This window comes from Halictus rubicundus, chromosome 4 (genome assembly GCF_050948215.1).
Source record: "Halictus rubicundus isolate RS-2024b chromosome 4, iyHalRubi1_principal, whole genome shotgun sequence".
In the NCBI taxonomy this organism is placed as follows: domain Eukaryota; kingdom Metazoa; phylum Arthropoda; class Insecta; order Hymenoptera; family Halictidae; genus Halictus; species Halictus rubicundus.
In genome coordinates, this window is record NC_135152.1 from 19,809,488 (window position 1) to 19,829,040 (window position 19,553).

Consider the following 19,553-nt stretch of genomic DNA (forward strand, 5'->3'; position numbering starts at 1 on the left):
TTCAATTTGACTCTAAATTAGTTACTCTATAGACTGTGGATTTTAAGCATTCATGGCAATTTCAAAGAAGGTTGCAAGAATTTGAGAAATTACTTCACAGTACTAGCAAGACTGAATTGGATAAGGTCCCTCGCGATGCTTACGTTACAATATCGTCATTTTAATAATCGCAAAAGAAAATTATTAAATTCTTAAACTACGAATTTTCCAGCAGTTGCTATCCAATCCCGCACCGAGATCGGGAAACAGTTCGCGGGTATAAATTAGTTAAATTTGTAAATAAGTTCAATTTGACTCTAAATTAGTTACTCTATAGACTGTGGATTTTAAGCATTCATGGCAATTTCAAAGAAGGTTGCAAGAATTTGAGAAATTACTTCACAGTACTAGCAATACTGAATTGAATAAGGTCCCTCGCGATGCTTACGTTACAATATCGTCATTTTAATAATCGCAAAAGAAAATGATTTAATTCTTAGGCTACGAATTTTCCAGCAGTTGCTATCCAATCGCGCACCGAGATCGGGAAACATAGTTCGCGGGAATAAATTAGTTAAATTTGTAAATAAGTTCAATTTGACTTTGAATTAGTTACTCTACAGACTGTGGATTTTAAGCATTCATGGCAATTTCAAAGAAGGTTCAAGAATTCGAGAAATTACTTCACAGTACTAGCAAGACTGAATTGAATAAGGTCCCTCGCGATGCTTACGTTACAATATCGTCATTTTAATAATCGCAAAAGAAAATTATTTAATTCTTAGGCTACGAATTTTCCAGCAGTTGCTATCCAATCACGCACCGAGATCGGGAAACATAGTGCGCGGGTATAAATTAGTTAAATTTATAAATAACTTCAATTTGACTTTGAATTAGTTACTCTATAGACTGTGGATTTTAAGCATTCATGACAATTTCAAAGAAGGTTGCAAGAATTTGAGAAATTACTTCACAGTACTAGCAAGACTGAATTGAATAAGGTCTCTCGCAATGCTTACGTTACAATATCGTCATTTTAATAATCGCAAAAGAAAATGATTTAATTCTTAGGCTACGAATTTTCCAGCAGTTGCTATCCAATCACGCACCGAGATCGGGAAACATAGTTCGCGGGTATAAATTACTTAAATTTGTAACTAAGTTCAATTTGACTTTGAATTAGTTACTCTATAGACTGTGGATTTTAAGCATTCATGGCAATTTCAAAGAAGGTTCAAGAATTCGAGAAATTACTTCACAGTACTAGCAAGACTGAATTGAATAAGGTCTCTCGCAATGCTTACGTTACAATATCGTCATTTTAATAATCGCAAAAGAAAATTATTTAATTCTTAGGCTACGAATTTTCCAGCAGTTGCTATCCAATCGCGCACCGAGATCGGGAAACATAGTGCGCGGGTATAAATTAGTTAAATTTATAAATAAGTTCAATTTGACTTTGAATTAGTTACTCTATAGACTGTGGATTTTAAGCATTCATGACAATTTCAAAGAAGGTTGCAAGAATTTGAGAAATTACTTCACAGTACTAGCAAGACTGAATTGAATAAGGTCTCTCGCAATGCTTACGTTACAATATCGTCATTTTAATAATCGCAAAAGAAAATTATTTAATTCTTAGGCTACGAATTTTCCAGCAGTTGCTATCCAATCACGCACCGAGATCGGGAAACATAGTGCGCGGGTATAAATTAGTTAAATTTATAAATAACTTCAATTTGACTTTGAATTAGTTACTCTATAGACTGTGGATTTTAAGCATTCATGACAATTTCAAAGAAGGTTGCAAGAATTTGAGAAATTACTTCACAGTACTAGCAAGACTGAATTGAATAAGGTCTCTCGCAATGCTTACGTTACAATATCGTCATTTTAATAATCGCAAAAGAAAATGATTTAATTCTTAGGCTACGAATTTTCCAGCAGTTGCTATCCAATCACGCACCGAGATCGGGAAACATAGTTCGCGGGTATAAATTACTTAAATTTGTAACTAAGTTCAATTTGACTTTGAATTAGTTACTCTATAGACTGTGGATTTTAAGCATTCATGGCAATTTCAAAGAAGGTTCAAGAATTCGAGAAATTACTTCACAGTACTAGCAAGACTGAATTGAATAAGGTCTCTCGCAATGCTTACGTTACAATATCGTCATTTTAATAATCGCAAAAGAAAATGATTTAATTCTTAGGCTACGAATTTTCCAGCAGTTGCTATCCAATCACGCACCGAGATCGGGAAACATAGTTCGCGGGTATAAATTACTTAAATTTGTAACTAAGTTCAATTTGACTTTGAATTAGTTACTCTACAGACTGTGGATTTTAAGCATTCATGACAATTTCAAAGAAGGTTCAAGAATTCGAGAAATTACTTCACAGTACTAGCAAGACTGAATTGAATAAGGTCTCTCGCAATGCTTACGTTACAATATCGTCATTTTAATAATCGCAAAAGAAAATGATTTAATTCTTAGGCTACGAATTTTCCAGCAGTTGCTATCCAATCACGCACCGAGATCGGGAAACATAGTGCGCGGGTATAAATTAGTTAAATTTATAAATAACTTCAATTTGACTTTGAATTAGTTACTCTATAGACTGTGGATTTTAAGCATTCATGACAATTTCAAAGAAGGTTGCAAGAATTTGAGAAATTACTTCACAGTACTAGCAAGACTGAATTGAATAAGGTCTCTCGCAATGCTTACGTTACAATATCGTCATTTTAATAATCGCAAAAGAAAATGATTTAATTCTTAGGCTACGAATTTTCCAGCAGTTGCTATCCAATCACGCACCGAGATCGGGAAACATAGTTCGCGGGTATAAATTACTTAAATTTGTAACTAAGTTCAATTTGACTTTGAATTAGTTACTCTATAGACTGTGGATTTTAAGCATTCATGGCAATTTCAAAGAAGGTTCAAGAATTCGAGAAATTACTTCACAGTACTAGCAAGACTGAATTGAATAAGGTCTCTCGCAATGCTTACGTTACAATATCGTCATTTTAATAATCGCAAAAGAAAATGATTTAATTCTTAGGCTACGAATTTTCCAGCAGTTGCTATCCAATCACGCACCGAGATCGGGAAACATAGTTCGCGGGTATAAATTACTTAAATTTGTAACTAAGTTCAATTTGACTTTGAATTAGTTACTCTACAGACTGTGGATTTTAAGCATTCATGACAATTTCAAAGAAGGTTCAAGAATTCGAGAAATTACTTCACAGTACTAGCAAGACTGAATTGAATAAGGTCTCTCGCAATGCTTACGTTACAATATCGTCATTTTAATAATCGCAAAAGAAAATGATTTAATTCTTAGGCTACGAATTTTCCAGCAGTTGCTATCCAATCACGCACCGAGATCGGGAAACATAGTTCGCGGGTATAAATTAGTTAAATTTGTAAATAAGTTCAATTTGACTTTGAATTAGTTACTCTATAGACTGTGGATTTTAAGCATTCATGGCAATTTCAAAGAAGGTTGCAAGAATTTGAGAAATTACTTCACAGTACTAGCAAGACTGAATTGAATAAGGTCCCTCGCGATGCTTACGTTACAATATCTCATTTTAATAATCGCAAAAGAAAATTATTTAATTCTTAGGCTACGAATTTTCCAGCAGTTGCTATCCAATCGCGCACCGAGATCGGGAAACATAGTTCGCGGGTATAAATTAGTTAAATTTGTAAATAAGTTCAATTTGACTTTGAATTAGTTACTCTATAGACTGTGGATTTTAAGCATTCATGGCAATTTCAAAGAAGGTTGCAAGAATTTGAGGAATTACTTCACAGTACTAGCAAGACTGAAGTGAATAAGGTCTCTCGCGATGCTTACGTTACAATATCGTTATTTTAATAATCGCAAAAGAAAATTATTTAATTCTTAGACTACGAATTTTCCAGCAGTTGCTATCCAATCGCGCACCGAGATCGGGAAACATAGTTCGCGGGTATAAATTAGTTAAATTTGTAAATAAGTTCAATTTGACTTTGAATTAGTTACTCTATAGACTGTGGATTTTAAGCATTCATGGCAATTTCAAAGAAGGTTGCAAGAATTTGAGGAATTACTTCACAGTACTAGCAAGACTGAAGTGAATAAGGTCTCTCGCGATGCTTACGTTACAATATCGTTATTTTAATAATCGCAAAAGAAAATTATTTAATTCTTAGACTACGAATTTTCCAGCAGTTGCTATCCAATCGCGCACCGAGATCGGGAAACATAGTTCGCGGGTATAAATTAGTTAAATTTGTAAATAAGTTCAATTTGACTTTGAATTAGTTACTCTATAGACTGTGGATTTTAAGCATTCATGGCAATTTCAAAGAAGGTTGCAAGAATTTGAGAAATTACTTCACAGTACTAGCAAGACTCAATTGAATAAGGTCTCTCGCGATGTATACGTTACAATATCGTCATTTTAATCGTAAAAGAAAATTATTAAATTCTTCTAATCGCTTGACAGCGTTGTGCCGACTCGCTTTCGTCGGAAGCGCATCAAATCCGCAGTCTATTTATACGCTATTCGTCTCCGTGAAACTTTCTTCAACTTTTCGCTCGCTGCAGGAATGCAGAGACCGATTGGGATTCATCCGGAATCTACCTGGCGCGGGCGCAAGTCTTCAACACTAAACCTACCGAGCCCTAAAAGTAGCTGATACATGTTGTCTAATAAAAACGACGAGATTGAATTTATTTGGATTTTGTGCGGACCGTATTATAACACGAAATAAACTTTATAATTTCAGTAATTGTAAAATGGAAAATCTGGAATGGGTCATTTGGACCGGCGGTGGTAGGTTTAGTGTTAACCCTTAGCACTCGAATTGCGACTGTAAGGCGCTACTAAAAATTCCTGTATCATTATTCAAAATATTTTTTACATTATTAAATTTGTTTGTATTTAATAAATTACTAAACTTTTCAGTACTCCAGGAGTAAATTGCACCATTTTCGTATGTATAGCAAGAAAAAATATATGTAGAAAGGAAATATTCTAGGTCGGAAGAAATGTTTCGTTTTAGAGTTAAAATGGCTTAGAGTGCAAAGGGTTAATTCCATTTTTCCACTTGGAAACTCGAGTTTCGACGTCGGTCAGAAAGTCGATGTCGCGACGAGACTCGTTCCGTGAATAAATCGAATGAAAACACGGCACGGCGTGGCTCTGTGTCCGAGTCGATATTATAGGGTCCCGAGAAAAGTCCCGCGGGAATAGCCGAGGGGACGCTCCGCGAGACGCGCAATAAAACTTTCGAAGCGCGCGTCCCGGGATTTATGGAATGCACGAGTGGGAACCGAGACCAAGAAGTCGATTCTCGCAAACTTCTGCGAGGGTTTCGGTAAATCAGAACGGCTCTGGGTTAGGTTTCACTTAGGTGACTCTGAATTAGCAGTGTGTCGTTCCGAGGTGATCAGTAGATCTTTATGCAAGATAAAAATTGTCTGCATAAATTACAAAAAAGGGGGGGTGCATACAAATTTATTTCTGGCTGGGGAATAATGTAGCAGCGATACGAAACTTATCTGGTCTGAACGCCGCAATCTTTATTTGTCTCTCTTAAATTCCTGTAATCCTTTTATGGTTTAAAATCACAACCACCCATTTTTGCCATGAATGCACGAAACCCGCAGTATCTAGTATGTCGTTGAGTTATAGCGTTACGATTATTAACACTAAACCTACCACGCGCGGTCAAATGACCGTTTTTGGAATTTTCGTTTAGAATTTCTTGTATACAAGGTTACTGTACCGTCATGTAACTTATTGACTTGAATTAAACAGCATAGCTTGAATAAGATATCGGCAAGTTTCTCGTGCGAAGCGCGTGCCTGCGCCCGAGGAAACTCGTTCGAAAAGAAAGATAGTTTGGGGATGGTGAACGGGTTCGGAGGAGAATCGAGAAAGGCCGAAAGGTGCTTCACCTCCTTGGTACGTGACTGAGCCCAGGATTATCCCCGTTGCCGACACGGGACCGCGACTATCGGCGAGAAGGTATGTCGGATTCGAATCGAAGCCGCGATGTTGATACGGTGTTCCGATAACACGCGGCTTCCGCGAACACGTTTTTGCGTTCGGAGCCGCCATCCGTCACCCTAACGACCACGATTACGCAAAAATATACGGGAAACGAGAGGGGAATATTTCACCCGTGCGATTTTCCAACTTTTCGCGAGGGTGTGACGCGAGGGTTGTACCGCGGAAACGGCGACATCGAGTATCCCTGGAATTATTAGGTTGGCAATAGATGGCTTTATGTTTCGTTTGATTGACTTCTGTTAACGTTGCATTTGTTTTCTTTCTGACATTTCATAACTGCATCTTTTAGGTCACTTTTGAAGCAAACTGCACGTAATTTTGATTAAAATTGTTAGTTCTGTGTCAATTTGAACATGGAGTGCGAAAACGAACATTATAGGCACATATTGCTTTTTTATTTCCGTAAAGGTAAAAAAGCTGCCGAGGCTCACAAAGATATATGTGAAGTTTATGGTGTGGATTGCTTAACAGAACGCAAGTGCCAGAATTGGTTTAAAAAATTCCGTTCTGGAAATTTCTCGCTTGAAGACGACCAACGTTCTGGTCGACCATCCGAAGTTGATGATGACCAAATGAAAGCCATTATTGAATCGGATCGTCGTATAACTGTCCGAGAGATTGCAGACAGGTTAAATGTCTCGCATACAACTATAGAATATCGTTGAAAAAGTCTCGGAATCGTTAAGAAGCTCGATATTTGGGTTCCACGCGAATTGAAAGAAATTCACTTGACGCAACGCATCAACACATGCGATATGCATCTCAAACGAAATGAAATCGACCCTTTTCCGAAGCGAATCATCAATGGTGATGAGAAATGGGTTGTTTGCAATAACACAACTCGAAAACGATCATGGTGCAAGCGCGATGAATCAGCCCAAACCACGCCTAAAGCTGAATTGCACCAAAAGAAGATCATGTTGTCAGTTTGGTGGGATTACAAAGGTATTGTGTATTTTGAGCTTCTCCGAAGGAACCAAACCATCAATTCAGATGTTTATTGTCGACAACTAACAAAACTGGACATAGCAATCAAAGAAAAACGGCCAGAATTGGCAAATCGCAAAGGAATCGTGTTCCACCATGATAACGCTAGGCCACACACATCTTTGGTAACACGTGAAAAGTTATTGGAGCTTGGTTGGGAAGTGACGTCACATCCACCATATAGCCCTGACATTGCACCATCAGATTATCATTTATTCCGAAGTTTACAAAACTCTTTGAACGGTAAAACTTTCACTAATGATGATGGTCTGAAATCGCACTTGGATCAGTGTTTCACCGAAAAGGATCAGAAGTTTTATCAGCGCGGAATTATGAAGCTACCAGAAAGATGGCAAAAGATCATAGAACAAGATGGAAAATATTTTATTGATTAAAGTTCATTGCTTTGATAAAAAATTGGATTTTATTTCACCTAAAGTTGTGTCGCTTTTGCGTTCCACTTATATAGTGGGTTCACTCATTTCTACGGTTCGGTGAGCACCAATCAAAGTTGACTGTTCTAATTGGGCGGCCGAACAATTAAAAAATTTCATTCCTTCAGGACACGGCTTACTACATCCGAAAGCCTCAAATCTCTGATCAGTACTCTTTTCGTACCTGGAGGCGTAGAGGACATACGGAGGTCAACTTTATGTTTTTAAACGGAGCCATATATTTTTCAATCGTTCCCTGTGAAAAATCAATCCGTGTCGACAAAACCGTCAGTTTGGATTAGTTATTTTACTTTATGCATTACGCTGGTCTTAAATAATTTCAGATATTCGAGGAGATCGACTGCGTGGTCGAAGTCTTTTGGACTTGGTGTCAAATTCTAGAGACACTTTCGTGGGTCTCGCATTACGTTGACAATGATATGGACTAAAGCCACTATACTGACGTACGGTAGGTGAAAGATTAATTGCGATAAAAGTGAAGCACGTACAACGTGAGGGTGAGAATGTGGATTCCTCCGAAGATGAAGAAGGATACGATGTTTCAGGATTTCTTCAAAGCGGGTCGGTTGGGATATTAGTGACGGAGGTGGTCCAGTGACGCAGCACCTGCGTCCAGGAACCATTGACTCGATATTGCGCGAACGACCCTCGAATATTGACCCTCGATACTCGTCCTCGTGCGAGCATTTCGCGATATCGCACCGATGTGCGGTGCAACGGTGGCATGGCGGCGGTGGCGGTGGCTACGCATACCTAATATCGCGCATCGTCCCGCTTCGAGATTACGTTCCCCTTCTATGTTTGCCCTCGTTGCCTGGTTCCAATTTTTCGAGACCCCCCGATGAACTCGGCCATCGTTCCCCACCGTTTCACAGTGGGGTCTTCGGCCCGAAAAACCGGAAAAAATTATTTAAGCGTTATATATAGGCTCAATGGCACAATGTAGTTGGTCGTTGAATTCGTCTTAACATCAGCTATAACGTTATGAAATCGAAAATATATCTTAACAGTTAAAAAATTAAAATGATCCTCGCTTTTCATAGAAAAAATATTTTTTCCGAAATTTTATGTATTGAAATTTGTAGACATCCGAATACTGTTAATCTTTTGTTCGAACCTTTTTTCCCTCAGATTATCGGAAACCCTTGAAAAATCGTGGCGATTGTGGAGTACGTGCACCGAAGAGCTGGGAAAAAGTATTTTTACACGTAAATTATGTTAAAATGATGTAAATTATTCTTTTAATACAAAATATGTAGACCGTGAAATGTTTTAATAAGTAGATACGTATTTTAAGAATATTTTTTAATTATTACCATTAATTTGCGTACGTAAAACACTTCTAAATGCTAATACTAAATTAGCTATAAAACGTCAATCTGGACAAATCTGGAACCAAACTTTATTAGCTTGGAATCACAAATCTCTACAGAATATAATGAGACCAAAAAGACCATCGGGGCTCACTCAGAACCATAATAAAATCGTTAATGAAGTCTTATAGTTGTAAAAATAATCTCTGAATTATTGATCATATACAAATATTAATAACTTCATAAATAAGTATAATAAAAAAATGAAAACAGTCTGAAAGCGTAGTCCGTACTTACCTAAAAGATACCCATAATGCAAAAAATTACACAGCTTTTTGAAAGCATGTAAAAATCACTGATAAATGTACGATATGTTATAGCATGATTGGAAAGGCAATACAAGTCATAGAATCTCTTCACTTTCGATTAAGTTTAGAGATTCATCAACTTACAAATGAATAAAAAAAATTTAGTACATTGTTCTACACACATTCGACAACTTCGAGCAATCAAAAAATTACAGTTTACGTGAAATTCTTGAAATTGACTTTTTTCCGGCTTTTCGGGCCAAATACTCTAATACTAAATTTGGCTCTGCAAAGCCTGACCCTCTGGGCATCGCAGGCTTCGACATTTGTCAACCAACAGAGCGACGCAGCTGGCTTAATTAGAGGCGGTCGTGTCACCGATAGTCTGACCGTCTTCGGTTTCTCTCTCCCTCTCTCTCTCTCTCTCTGTCTCCCTCTCGAATTCTCGATCGATCGAGTATGGTTGCTGAGACAACGGTACACGTAACACGATATTTTTGAGAAACAATTGCTCCCCGAGAATCGCATATCCGTGACGGTGTGAATCTGTTTTAAAGTGAAAACACTGTGGACGATTTCAAGAGGCAATTGTCTTACGGTAAATTGTCGACTTCGAGGCGTTCCACAGATCAGTGGACAGTCGAGCTAATTGTCTCGACGGGAATCGCTTTTTTTCCGGGAGGAAAGGAAGCGATGGAAATCGATTACAAAGATTTAATTAGTGGCCCGCGCGCGGGCGCGTCCCGCCGTACAATTTGTCGCTCGGCATCGGTCGTAAATAAAATAATCAGCGAGCGGACACGTACACGGGGAAGGGACGAGAGAGCACACGCAAAACAAAAAAAGAACGCTAATTATTCCTGGCGACGCGAATTACGTGCCACCCGTGCAAATCCCGGGGTACGCTGTACAATTAAATGGAATTAGCCGCGCACGATTCGCGAGAAATAATCGATGAGCTGCCAGCTATCGCTTATGGTAGTCAAAACCGAGAGAGAGAGAGAGAGAGAGAGAGAGAGAGAGAGAGAGAGACGACTCAATGAAATTCGGTCCCTGCACGGTTCTAAGCTTTGCTCCGCGTTTGACTCGTAATTGCTTAATCACGAGCGCGATTGGAAACTTTAGATCGGCGATTGCAAAATAAAAACGAGATTGAAACTGTACACCATTTGCTTTAATGCCCGGTGTAGAATCTTCAAAGCTCCGACAAAATGTCGTCGATTAAACAGACGTCTCTGCTACGCCGAGAAACGTCTTGATGATTTCCCATTGAAATCCGAAAAAGAAAATGAAATCGTTCGTCTCGAGACTAACCGTTGATCAACGATTCGAATTGCCATTGAAGGGTTGATTTACTCTTGCGTCAACATCCGGCTACCCGGGGCTTCAATTTCGTTTCAATTTGCTTTCAAAACTGTTCGAACGTTCTCATTGACACGCAACGAAATGCCCACGGGTGTCCGACTTATTTGGGTAATTATAAATGCATTTCACGTAGAAAAATATACATTCAAAATCGTAGAGTGGTACGAATTTATCGAACGTCGGGGAAAATTTTTGAATGTTCACGCGAGGGTTGAGGAACCGAAAGGTCGATTTCAAAAGACTGTTAAGCGATCGCTAGAGCTCGGATCTCCGTGCAAAAGAAAAATTTTATTTGTCAATTTTAGGTCTCGTGAACCGTACAAAAGTTTCTTCGTTTCCTTGACAATTTTAATCAATTGAATTCAGGGTATAGATGTTCTTATGAATGAATGAATTGCATTGGCGGAGCAGGGTTTGTGTTTCAATAAAATTAAAAATATACGTAGTAGATGCCAATGCGCCATACTGCTTAAGTGTATCTAAAAGAGTTAAATTTCCTATTAAAATAATAGCAATTATTAAGTGAATATGTGTTTTCTTACCAAAAACCACTTTCAAAGTTAGCAACCAGATTCGTTACAAAATTCGAAAGAGCTCAAGCCCATTCGACACAATCTAAAATGCTTCAAATTGAAAATAAATAAAAACAATAAACTGGTGTCATCCATTGATATCTTATAGAAAATTTTATATGATTCATCTCTCAAAAAACGCATCCAGCATATTTTTAACCAATTTATTGTTTCTCCGTCAGAATTCTTTACCCATTTAAAAATTGCGTCCCCCAAAAATTGTGTTGATAAGAAATCCTCTTGTTTCATTTCATTCAGAACAAAGTAATTACCTTCCCTGCACTAATGCATTGAACTTAGGCCACTTTCAAAGTGATGGTTTTAATTATTGAACCATCTGCGAAAACTTATGTGTCCAAAATGATCGTATATACTCTGAATATACTTAACCGCGAATGTTGTTTATGACAGCTAACTTGAAGTTGTACACGTAATTACGGGCAACAGAAAATAATTGACAAATGGACTTAGGCCACTTTCAAAGTGAACGGCTCAAATTCGAAAAGTGGGTCTATCGTTGCCCAAACACGGTGAAAAATGTATTAGACAAGGTTCCGATTGAGTAATTATTTTCGAAAGTTCCACTGACCTGCTTAATTCTTCGTTAAACATCTTTATAAATTCTTTTAGAGTCGAGTAGCATCGCCGTTTTCATACAGTTTTACATTCTCAACGATGAGAAACTCGATGAGCATACATCTTTATTCATTCTTGGAAAGCCGAGCAATATAAAATGCTGCGTCATTCCGACACAGTTGCATTTATTAATTTACATACTCACAATGAAAATTGATGAAACGTAAGAGACAGGCGTCCTTAACAAACGTTGATAGATTAATAGACTGTGGATTTTCTGCATTTATGGCAAAAATTGGTTGGTGCAGTCTAAAGCAGGGGACTTTTTAAGAATTACATTATGGTCCAAAATCATTTTGAGCAGTTCAAACGGTCATAGCCTGAGCGACCCAATTACTCTGCCTATATTAATCATTTTTATTTTTAAAGCGAATAACGAATATTAAAAAAAAGTAATTGGGTCCCTTACCTTAGTCGAAACGTTATAAATAAAATTCTGTTCCCACCAAAACTACTTTGGAAACGCAATCTTTTTGCCGCGTTTAGGCTGTTTTGGACCGACTGCGAGGCGCGTGGGTGGAAAAGGTTCTGTCGAATATCGCCGCACAGTGGTCTGAGAACGCGATCTTACTGGCGAAAAATCAAAATGTCATTGGGACTTTCTAAAAGTTGTTAATCACGTGTTTTTGAGGTTGCTGATAACGAATCTGATACCAAAAATTCAAAATTCAAAATGGCGGATTCAATACTGCGCACATATAGTCTGGAAATTCGCTTTTTGCGGTCAAAATTAAAGAGACACACTTATCTACATTTTTTAACATTTTTTTCAATATATTTTAGTTATTCAGTTTCACTAATATAACTAATATGTATAATATAATTATATGATTTATTTTATAATTATAATTATGTAATCATAAATAAATATGCTATTTACTTTATATATGTATGTATATATATGCATAAATATGTGTTACTATACTTATATAACTAATGCTTTAAGGACATAAAACTCAGTAAAATCCTTCTGTATCGATAGTTCGACTCGAATATTCGGTTGAAGACCAACGCGATCGAAAAGAATTATGCTAGAAGAAAACCAATCACTATCGTAACAAACAGGTTGCTCTGTTAAAACATCTGAGTGCGAGCCACCATTCAAGCGCCGAGTGGTCTTCGTGACCCGATAATAGCCAAACATCAAAATACATTATTATCGTACAAGGTGGCAGGAGGTGGCAGCTAAAATTTATATGCTCTTCTTCGCAATTGTTTAAACTTTCATATAAAACAAGTCTAATGCTTGTAACTCTTAATACTTTTTTGAAAACCCTTCTCAAAGTTTAAATTGTTAATAATATTGCAGCATTTGCCCATGGATTAAATAATGCTTAGAAACTAATTAAATACTGAAAGTACGTCTATTAATATATATATATATAAAACATTCATTCAAACCTGTTATATCATGTTCTACAATGAGTTCTTAGAACAATTAGTTTCACTTTGAATTTCAGAATTTTCTATTCAAAACTTTACCCTCGATTCCACAATTATCTGAAATGAATAATATTTTGGATTTTTAAGGTTTGAAGTGTTTCGTTACTGTATAGCAAAAAAGTTTTTCAAAATCTTGAACTTCGAAAATTGATTTTTGCCCAGTAATATCGCGTTCTCGGACCACTGTGCGCCGGAGGCAAACGGGTGTAAATTCGGCACTCGCTCTTATCCGTTCCACTATCCGCCATCGGCCGGAAAGAAACAGCCAGCCGGTGCTGGGAATAATGATCCTCGATCCTGGGAATAATCGTTTCCACGACAGTGTCCTGTGACGCAGAGCCTGGCCAAGTCGGTGGCGATAACGGCGACAGTTTCAACGTTGAACGCCGTAGTCCTGCTAAGTCCGGAAAATCCTGAACGCTCCGGGTGTCTCCTCGACTTCGCAGTTAGGCTCGCTCGACGAGCCAGCTCTCTCCGTGCAACTCTCGGCCAAAGTCAGGCGAGGAAAGTGAAACGCGATCAATAATAATCAAAATATAAGCTTATAGTCCCTGAAAAACTGATGGACGATGATACACTGACGAACTATGACGACGAGAAATGCAAATCGAATGGAGCACACAGGTCCTCCGAGGAATAGAGGGAACGACACGTACGAAGAATTTCCGGCCTTCGGACTGGTTGGCTCGTTCCTTTTCGAGGAAAGGTAACCTAACTGCGAGAGAATGCGCTTCCGTCGTCGAGCTGGCAACGGCTAGAGGAATAATAGCGAGTCTTTGTTGCGAGCTCGATCGTTACCGCGAGAAGGGACAAAGTATCGTTCTTTTCGCCAGATTTACCCGACAAGCTTGAACCACTGTACGGGGCTGTGTACGTACGTGTGTGTACGTGTGTGTGTCTTGCTCTCGAGATGCTCGCTTGCGTGTGGCTCAAAGAACTCGCTCCGAAAAGCAAGAGTTATCTTTGCGGTTTTATTCGAAATAGGTTCTATTCTTTGAGGAGGACCCTTTGAAACGGCGCGATCCTGACACTAGATTTTCTGAGAGGAAAACAGTTTTTAGAATAGTCGAAACTCCTTCGATACACCGCTCGATCTGATCCGGAGATAAGCCTTTTTCAATTATATTTACGGATCGATTATTTTAATAACGCTGGTTTACGCATCACAGCATTGCACGAGCGAATTTCTTTTCTGATTTTCAGAAGAGTGTTTTAGACATTTTTCCTGGTCCCCCAGAACCTGTAGAATAGTGTACAGAATATCCTAATGCGCGTTACAATTGAGTTATAATTTCAAATGAAAGTGAATGAGTTAAACAATCGGTAAAGATGCTAGGAAAATTCAAGAATGGTTGCATTATTCGAGATGAAAACGATTGGAATAGGTTAGTTGCGTTTGTTCATGATCGTGGATCGTGTCTGATCCAGTTAGGGGACATTTAGCCTGGCAATTTTCATTCGTTTGTTCTCGAAGAATGCGCCAGGGGTGAGAACCTGTTCCACGTATCAAGGAAGAAATATTTGCATTGCACTCAGGACTCGGAGCTGTGCATTTCCCTGGGGCTGAGCCTGCAGTACCTACGGATGACGGTGGTCTGCTGGTTGGCAGCAATGTGTCATCACCTGTACGCGACGGTAGCGTCGATCCCGCGTCGCGACGACCCGCCGACCTACCTCAAGTACAGTTTGTTCGCCTGGGGTGCGCCATTCCTCAACCTGGGGGTCGCCATTTTCCTCCAGATACGAGAGGCGTCCGACATCTGGAACGTCGCGGACCTAATTCCCTTCAACTGCTGGTAACACACCTTTCTTTCCACTAGCGAAACACCGCCGAAAAGAAACTTACTTTTTCGGAAAATTGTGAATTTTCCGACGGGAGGATTCAGAACGAAATCGAAGTCAAATCCAAAACTCGTTTTGCTGTATTATCCATGTTACAACGTTTTGCGGGTCGCAAATACAGTGTGTCCCACGAACTCTGTCCACTTGAATATGTTACTTACAGAAGTTTAAGAAACTATATAATGTGGTATAAATGATATTCTTGCAAGTGGAGGCGTAGAGGTCACCTTTGTTTTTCTAAATGGAATGTCCAATTATTTCGATTTCGATAGATTGCCGTATTCTGAGTATAAAAGTACTAAATTGTATTTGTCCTAAAACAATTGACCGTTGCTAAGATATTTGGCTCTGTTTTCATGAAGAATGTTCGACCTCTATATTGACCCCTATATCTTCTCTACGCCTCCACTTGCAACAATATCATTTACACCACATTATATAGTTTCCTAAACCTTGCAACTTCTGCAAGTAACATTTTCTCGCATTGTTTGAAATAACCAAGACGTTCAAATGAACAGAGTTCGTGGGACTGTATGTGACAACCCCACACATTGCAATAAAACGAAATATTGTAGTTTCGGCGAAATGTTTGGAAGCGTTAACCCTTTGCACTCGAGTGGCGACTCTGGAGCACCACTAAAAATTGTTGTGGCATTATTTCAAAGAAATGGCAAAAAATATTACAAAATGTTTGTTACATTACAAAATTTGTATTTAACAGATCGCTAAACATTTAAATATTACATATGGAAATCGGATCGGTTTCGTACGATTAAAATGAAAATATTCTAAGACGGAAGAAAAATTTCGTTTTAGAATTAAAATAGCGCCGAGTGCAAAGGGTTAATAGTTTCGCAGCTCGTACACGTCGATCTGTCAAATTGCATCGACCTACCACCGCCTGTGTAATAAATTTTAGAAATTTGACACAAGACTTCACCCCTTGTTCGAACATCAACTCCATTATCGCGGAGTCTCACGCCCGTACTAAATTGCTCATAACACACGTGTTAGGATGTTCACAGCTGAATTTGGCAGATAAATGTGTAACAGCGTGCAAAAGCCGATACCGTCGAAGAAAACCCGACAACATCCGATTTCTTTTATACGTCGCACGGTATCCGAAGTTTCCGCACGAGGAACATTCGAGAATCCGTTGAAAAATCGCGGGCAATGTTGCCGTCGGGACGTCTTTCGTTAGCGTCGTTTCCTGTACAGGACGCGGACGTCCGCTCCAGTTTACGATAAAAGCCGTGGAACGCGTTGCGCGACTGGATCATACATAAAATAAAAGTATACAGGGTGGCCCACATAACTCTGAACAGCTCAATATCTCGAAAACTGTGCCATCGATTTTAAAGTTCTTAGTCTTAAATTGCATGGAACTGAAGGGCCTTTCTGACTACATAAACGTGAAGTGGCCTCCCTTCCCTTTTAACGGGGCAGGGGAGGTACCTTTGTAATTTTAAATGGAACCCCCTATAAAATGTTACATATTTAGATTCTACAGGAAAAAACAAGTCAATTTTGTCTGAAACATTTTTTTGTCAGATACTTCCATGATGAGATATAACAGTTTGAAGTTTCGAGTTGTAGGTACTTGAAGCGCTCGGAAATAGCGTTATGGAATTATACGCGCTCGAGTCCTTTGCTTATTCGTGAAGAAATCAAATGTACTTTAAATTAAATGTTCAAAATGTCCACCACGGGCTTGTAAACATTTATTTACTCGAAACATCAAAGTTGTTCTAACACTTTTTAACATTTCGGGAGTCACTGAAGCGCAAGCGTCACGTATTCTTTGTTTCATATCCTCTTTTGTCGTCGGCGGTTCAAACATAACTTTGTCCTTTACATATCCCCATAAGAAAAAATCTAATGGTGTTAGATCGGGGGATCGAGGAGGCCATTGACGAGGTCCCCCACGATCTATCCATTTGTTCTCAAATTTTTCGTTCAAAAATTGCCTGGTGATGATTGCAAAATGTGGAGGAGCGCCGTCTTGTTGGAACCACATTTCTCTTCTAACGTGCAGTGGCACATCTTCCAAAAGCGCAGGCAAATGATTTTTTAAGAAATCACAATAACTTGCAGATGTTACAGTTTCTTGAAAAAAATAAGGTCCAATCACAAAATCTCCTATTAGGCCACACCAAACATTTAAAGACCATCGATGTTGGAAGGGAACACATCGCATCCAATTTGGGTTTTCCACGGCCCAATAATGCAGATTATGTCTATTTACATGCCCTGAATTCATAAAAGTGGCCTCATCGGAAAAAAGTATTTTGCACAAAAAGTCATTTTCCACAACACCCTGCAGCCACTCACAAAATCTTACGCGGTGATCGTAATCTGCTATCGAAAGCTCTTGTGATAAAACCATGTGATATGGATGATACTTTTGCTGTTTCAAAATTCGTTGAATTGATGAACGACTAATATGTGATGTTTGTGCAATTGTACGTTGACTAATATGAGGATTTAATGTAATTTCAGCAAGAATACTGGCACTGTTATTTTCATTAGTGACAGCTTTAGGTTTATTGCGAGTTTTTTTACACAATTCACCGTGCTCGCGAAGCCGCTTTTCTAAATTATGAAATGTTGCATCACATTTTTTGATCCCATAACGTTCAAAAAACATCACTGCTGCACGCCGATAATTTTTTTGGCATTCACCTAACGTTAATAACATATTCACTTCTGTGTCAAAAGTAGCCATAATCACAATGTTACTGCTTGAATAACAGCTCTAAACTGAAAACGTTTTCATAGATAAGTGAGTCAAACTCAAGAATTGTAAATATTATTGTTTGTGTTTCTTCATGAATAAGCAAAGGACTCGAGCGCGTATAATTCCATAACGCTATTTCCGAGCGCTTCAAGTACCTACATCTCGAAACTTCAAACTGTTATATCTCATCATGGAAGTATCTGACAAAAAAATGTTTCAGACAAAATTGACTTGTTTTTTCCGGTAGAATCGAAATATATAACATTTTATAGGGGGTTCCATTTAAAATTACAAAGGTACCTCCCCTTCCCCGTTAAAGGGGAAGGGAGGCCACATCACGTTTATGTAGTCAGAAAGGCCTCCACTTCCATGCAATTTAAGACTAAGAACTTTAAAATCGATGGCATAGTTTTCGAGATATTGAGCTGTTCAGAGTTATGTGGGCCACCCTGTATAACATCCGAGCCGAACACAAGAGCGAGCATGCTGGAATAGGATATTACGGGGGAATATGGATGAGATTATCCTCCGGGCAGGGAAAGTCTTATCTACGTGTCGCGTTCCTGGCCAATATACTCTCAACGTGGCCCGTGCATGTGTATGTATTTCGGGGCACTGGTCCTTTTATCTTCCGTCTTGGCAAATTTCGCGCAGCGCGTCCCCCGATACGGAATTGTATTTCCGTTTTCGGTTTCCCTTCCCCCCTTAACTTCTCGTTCCGACGCGACTGCGGAGAATACGTGTGGAGAAAATCCTGTGCGCGGAATTCGCTTGTTACGGCCGGGAAAAATGTTGTCGGACGTGCTTGTGTTCGTGACGCGGAAATTCTCTGCGGTTCCAGGTTCCTCGGAACGAAGGCGACGATTTACGCTTACGGGCTGCCGGTCGTGCTGCTGCTGCTGTCCGCGGGATACTATCTGATCAAGGCTGCCATAGTGTCCAGGTATCGGACGTGAAACGGGTCAAAGGGACCCGACTTTACCCGCACGACCGCCTTTAAACATGTTCAGCGGCGGCTCCAAGCGGTACAAAATTTTGGGGCCCTCAAACTCAACTTCGGAATAGAAGTTGCAAGATAACTCTCGTAAACTTATTAACGAAAATAGAAAGGGGGCCCCACGCGTCCACTTGTCATTGGCGCTAGGTTTACGGGGCACTAAAAATGACTATTTTGCATTGCTTTATAGAAATAACAAGAACGCGGAACCCACATTTTTAGCAATGTTTTGAAAATAATATGTACCCAGAGAAATAAATTTGCTAAATAATTTCTCACGTATGCATCCTTAGAGTCTTAATAATTTTAACCCTTTGCACTCTCGGCGCTATATTCATTCTAAAACTAAATTTTTCTTCCGTCTTAGAATATTTTCATTTTATTCGTACGAAACTGATCCGATTTCCACATAGAATATTTGAATGTTTAGTAATCTATTAAATACAAATTTTTGTAATGTAACAAATATTTCGTAAAATTTCTCGTAATTTCTTTGAAATAATGCCACAATAATTTCTAGTGGTGCTTCAGAGTCACCACTCGAGTGCAAAAGGTTAAATTAAAAATATTAGAACCCGCCATTTTGACGGGTCCCGTAAACCTAGGTCCGCCACTGGACGCGTTCCAGTTCCGCCATGTTTTCGCTGTTTTATTATCTTTCCCTGCTGATTTTGAACCGCGGATCTTAACGCAATTTCCTGCCGGCGATTATGCCATAATTTTTCAAAATCCCGTCAGGATTTTTTAATAGATCAGCAACAGCAACAGAAACGTAAACCAACACCCTCGGTGACGTGACCTAATCATTTCGTTCGGGATTATTGTGTAAAAGAATATTTT

At 38.9% G+C, this 19,553-nt stretch overlaps 1 protein-coding gene across 1 annotated transcript in view; it reads left to right on the forward strand.

The window, feature by feature from the left end:
- The window catches only part of LOC143353749 (adhesion G protein-coupled receptor E3), a 159,610-nt gene that overhangs the window by 132,051 nt on the left and 8,006 nt on the right, over positions 1 to 19,553 (forward strand). The window contains exons 4-5 of the mRNA XM_076787299.1: positions 14,674 to 14,933; positions 18,558 to 18,659. Of these exons, the coding sequence (XP_076643414.1) occupies positions 14,674 to 14,933; positions 18,558 to 18,659 (362 nt within the window). The remainder of the gene's footprint in view (positions 1 to 14,673; positions 14,934 to 18,557; positions 18,660 to 19,553) is intronic.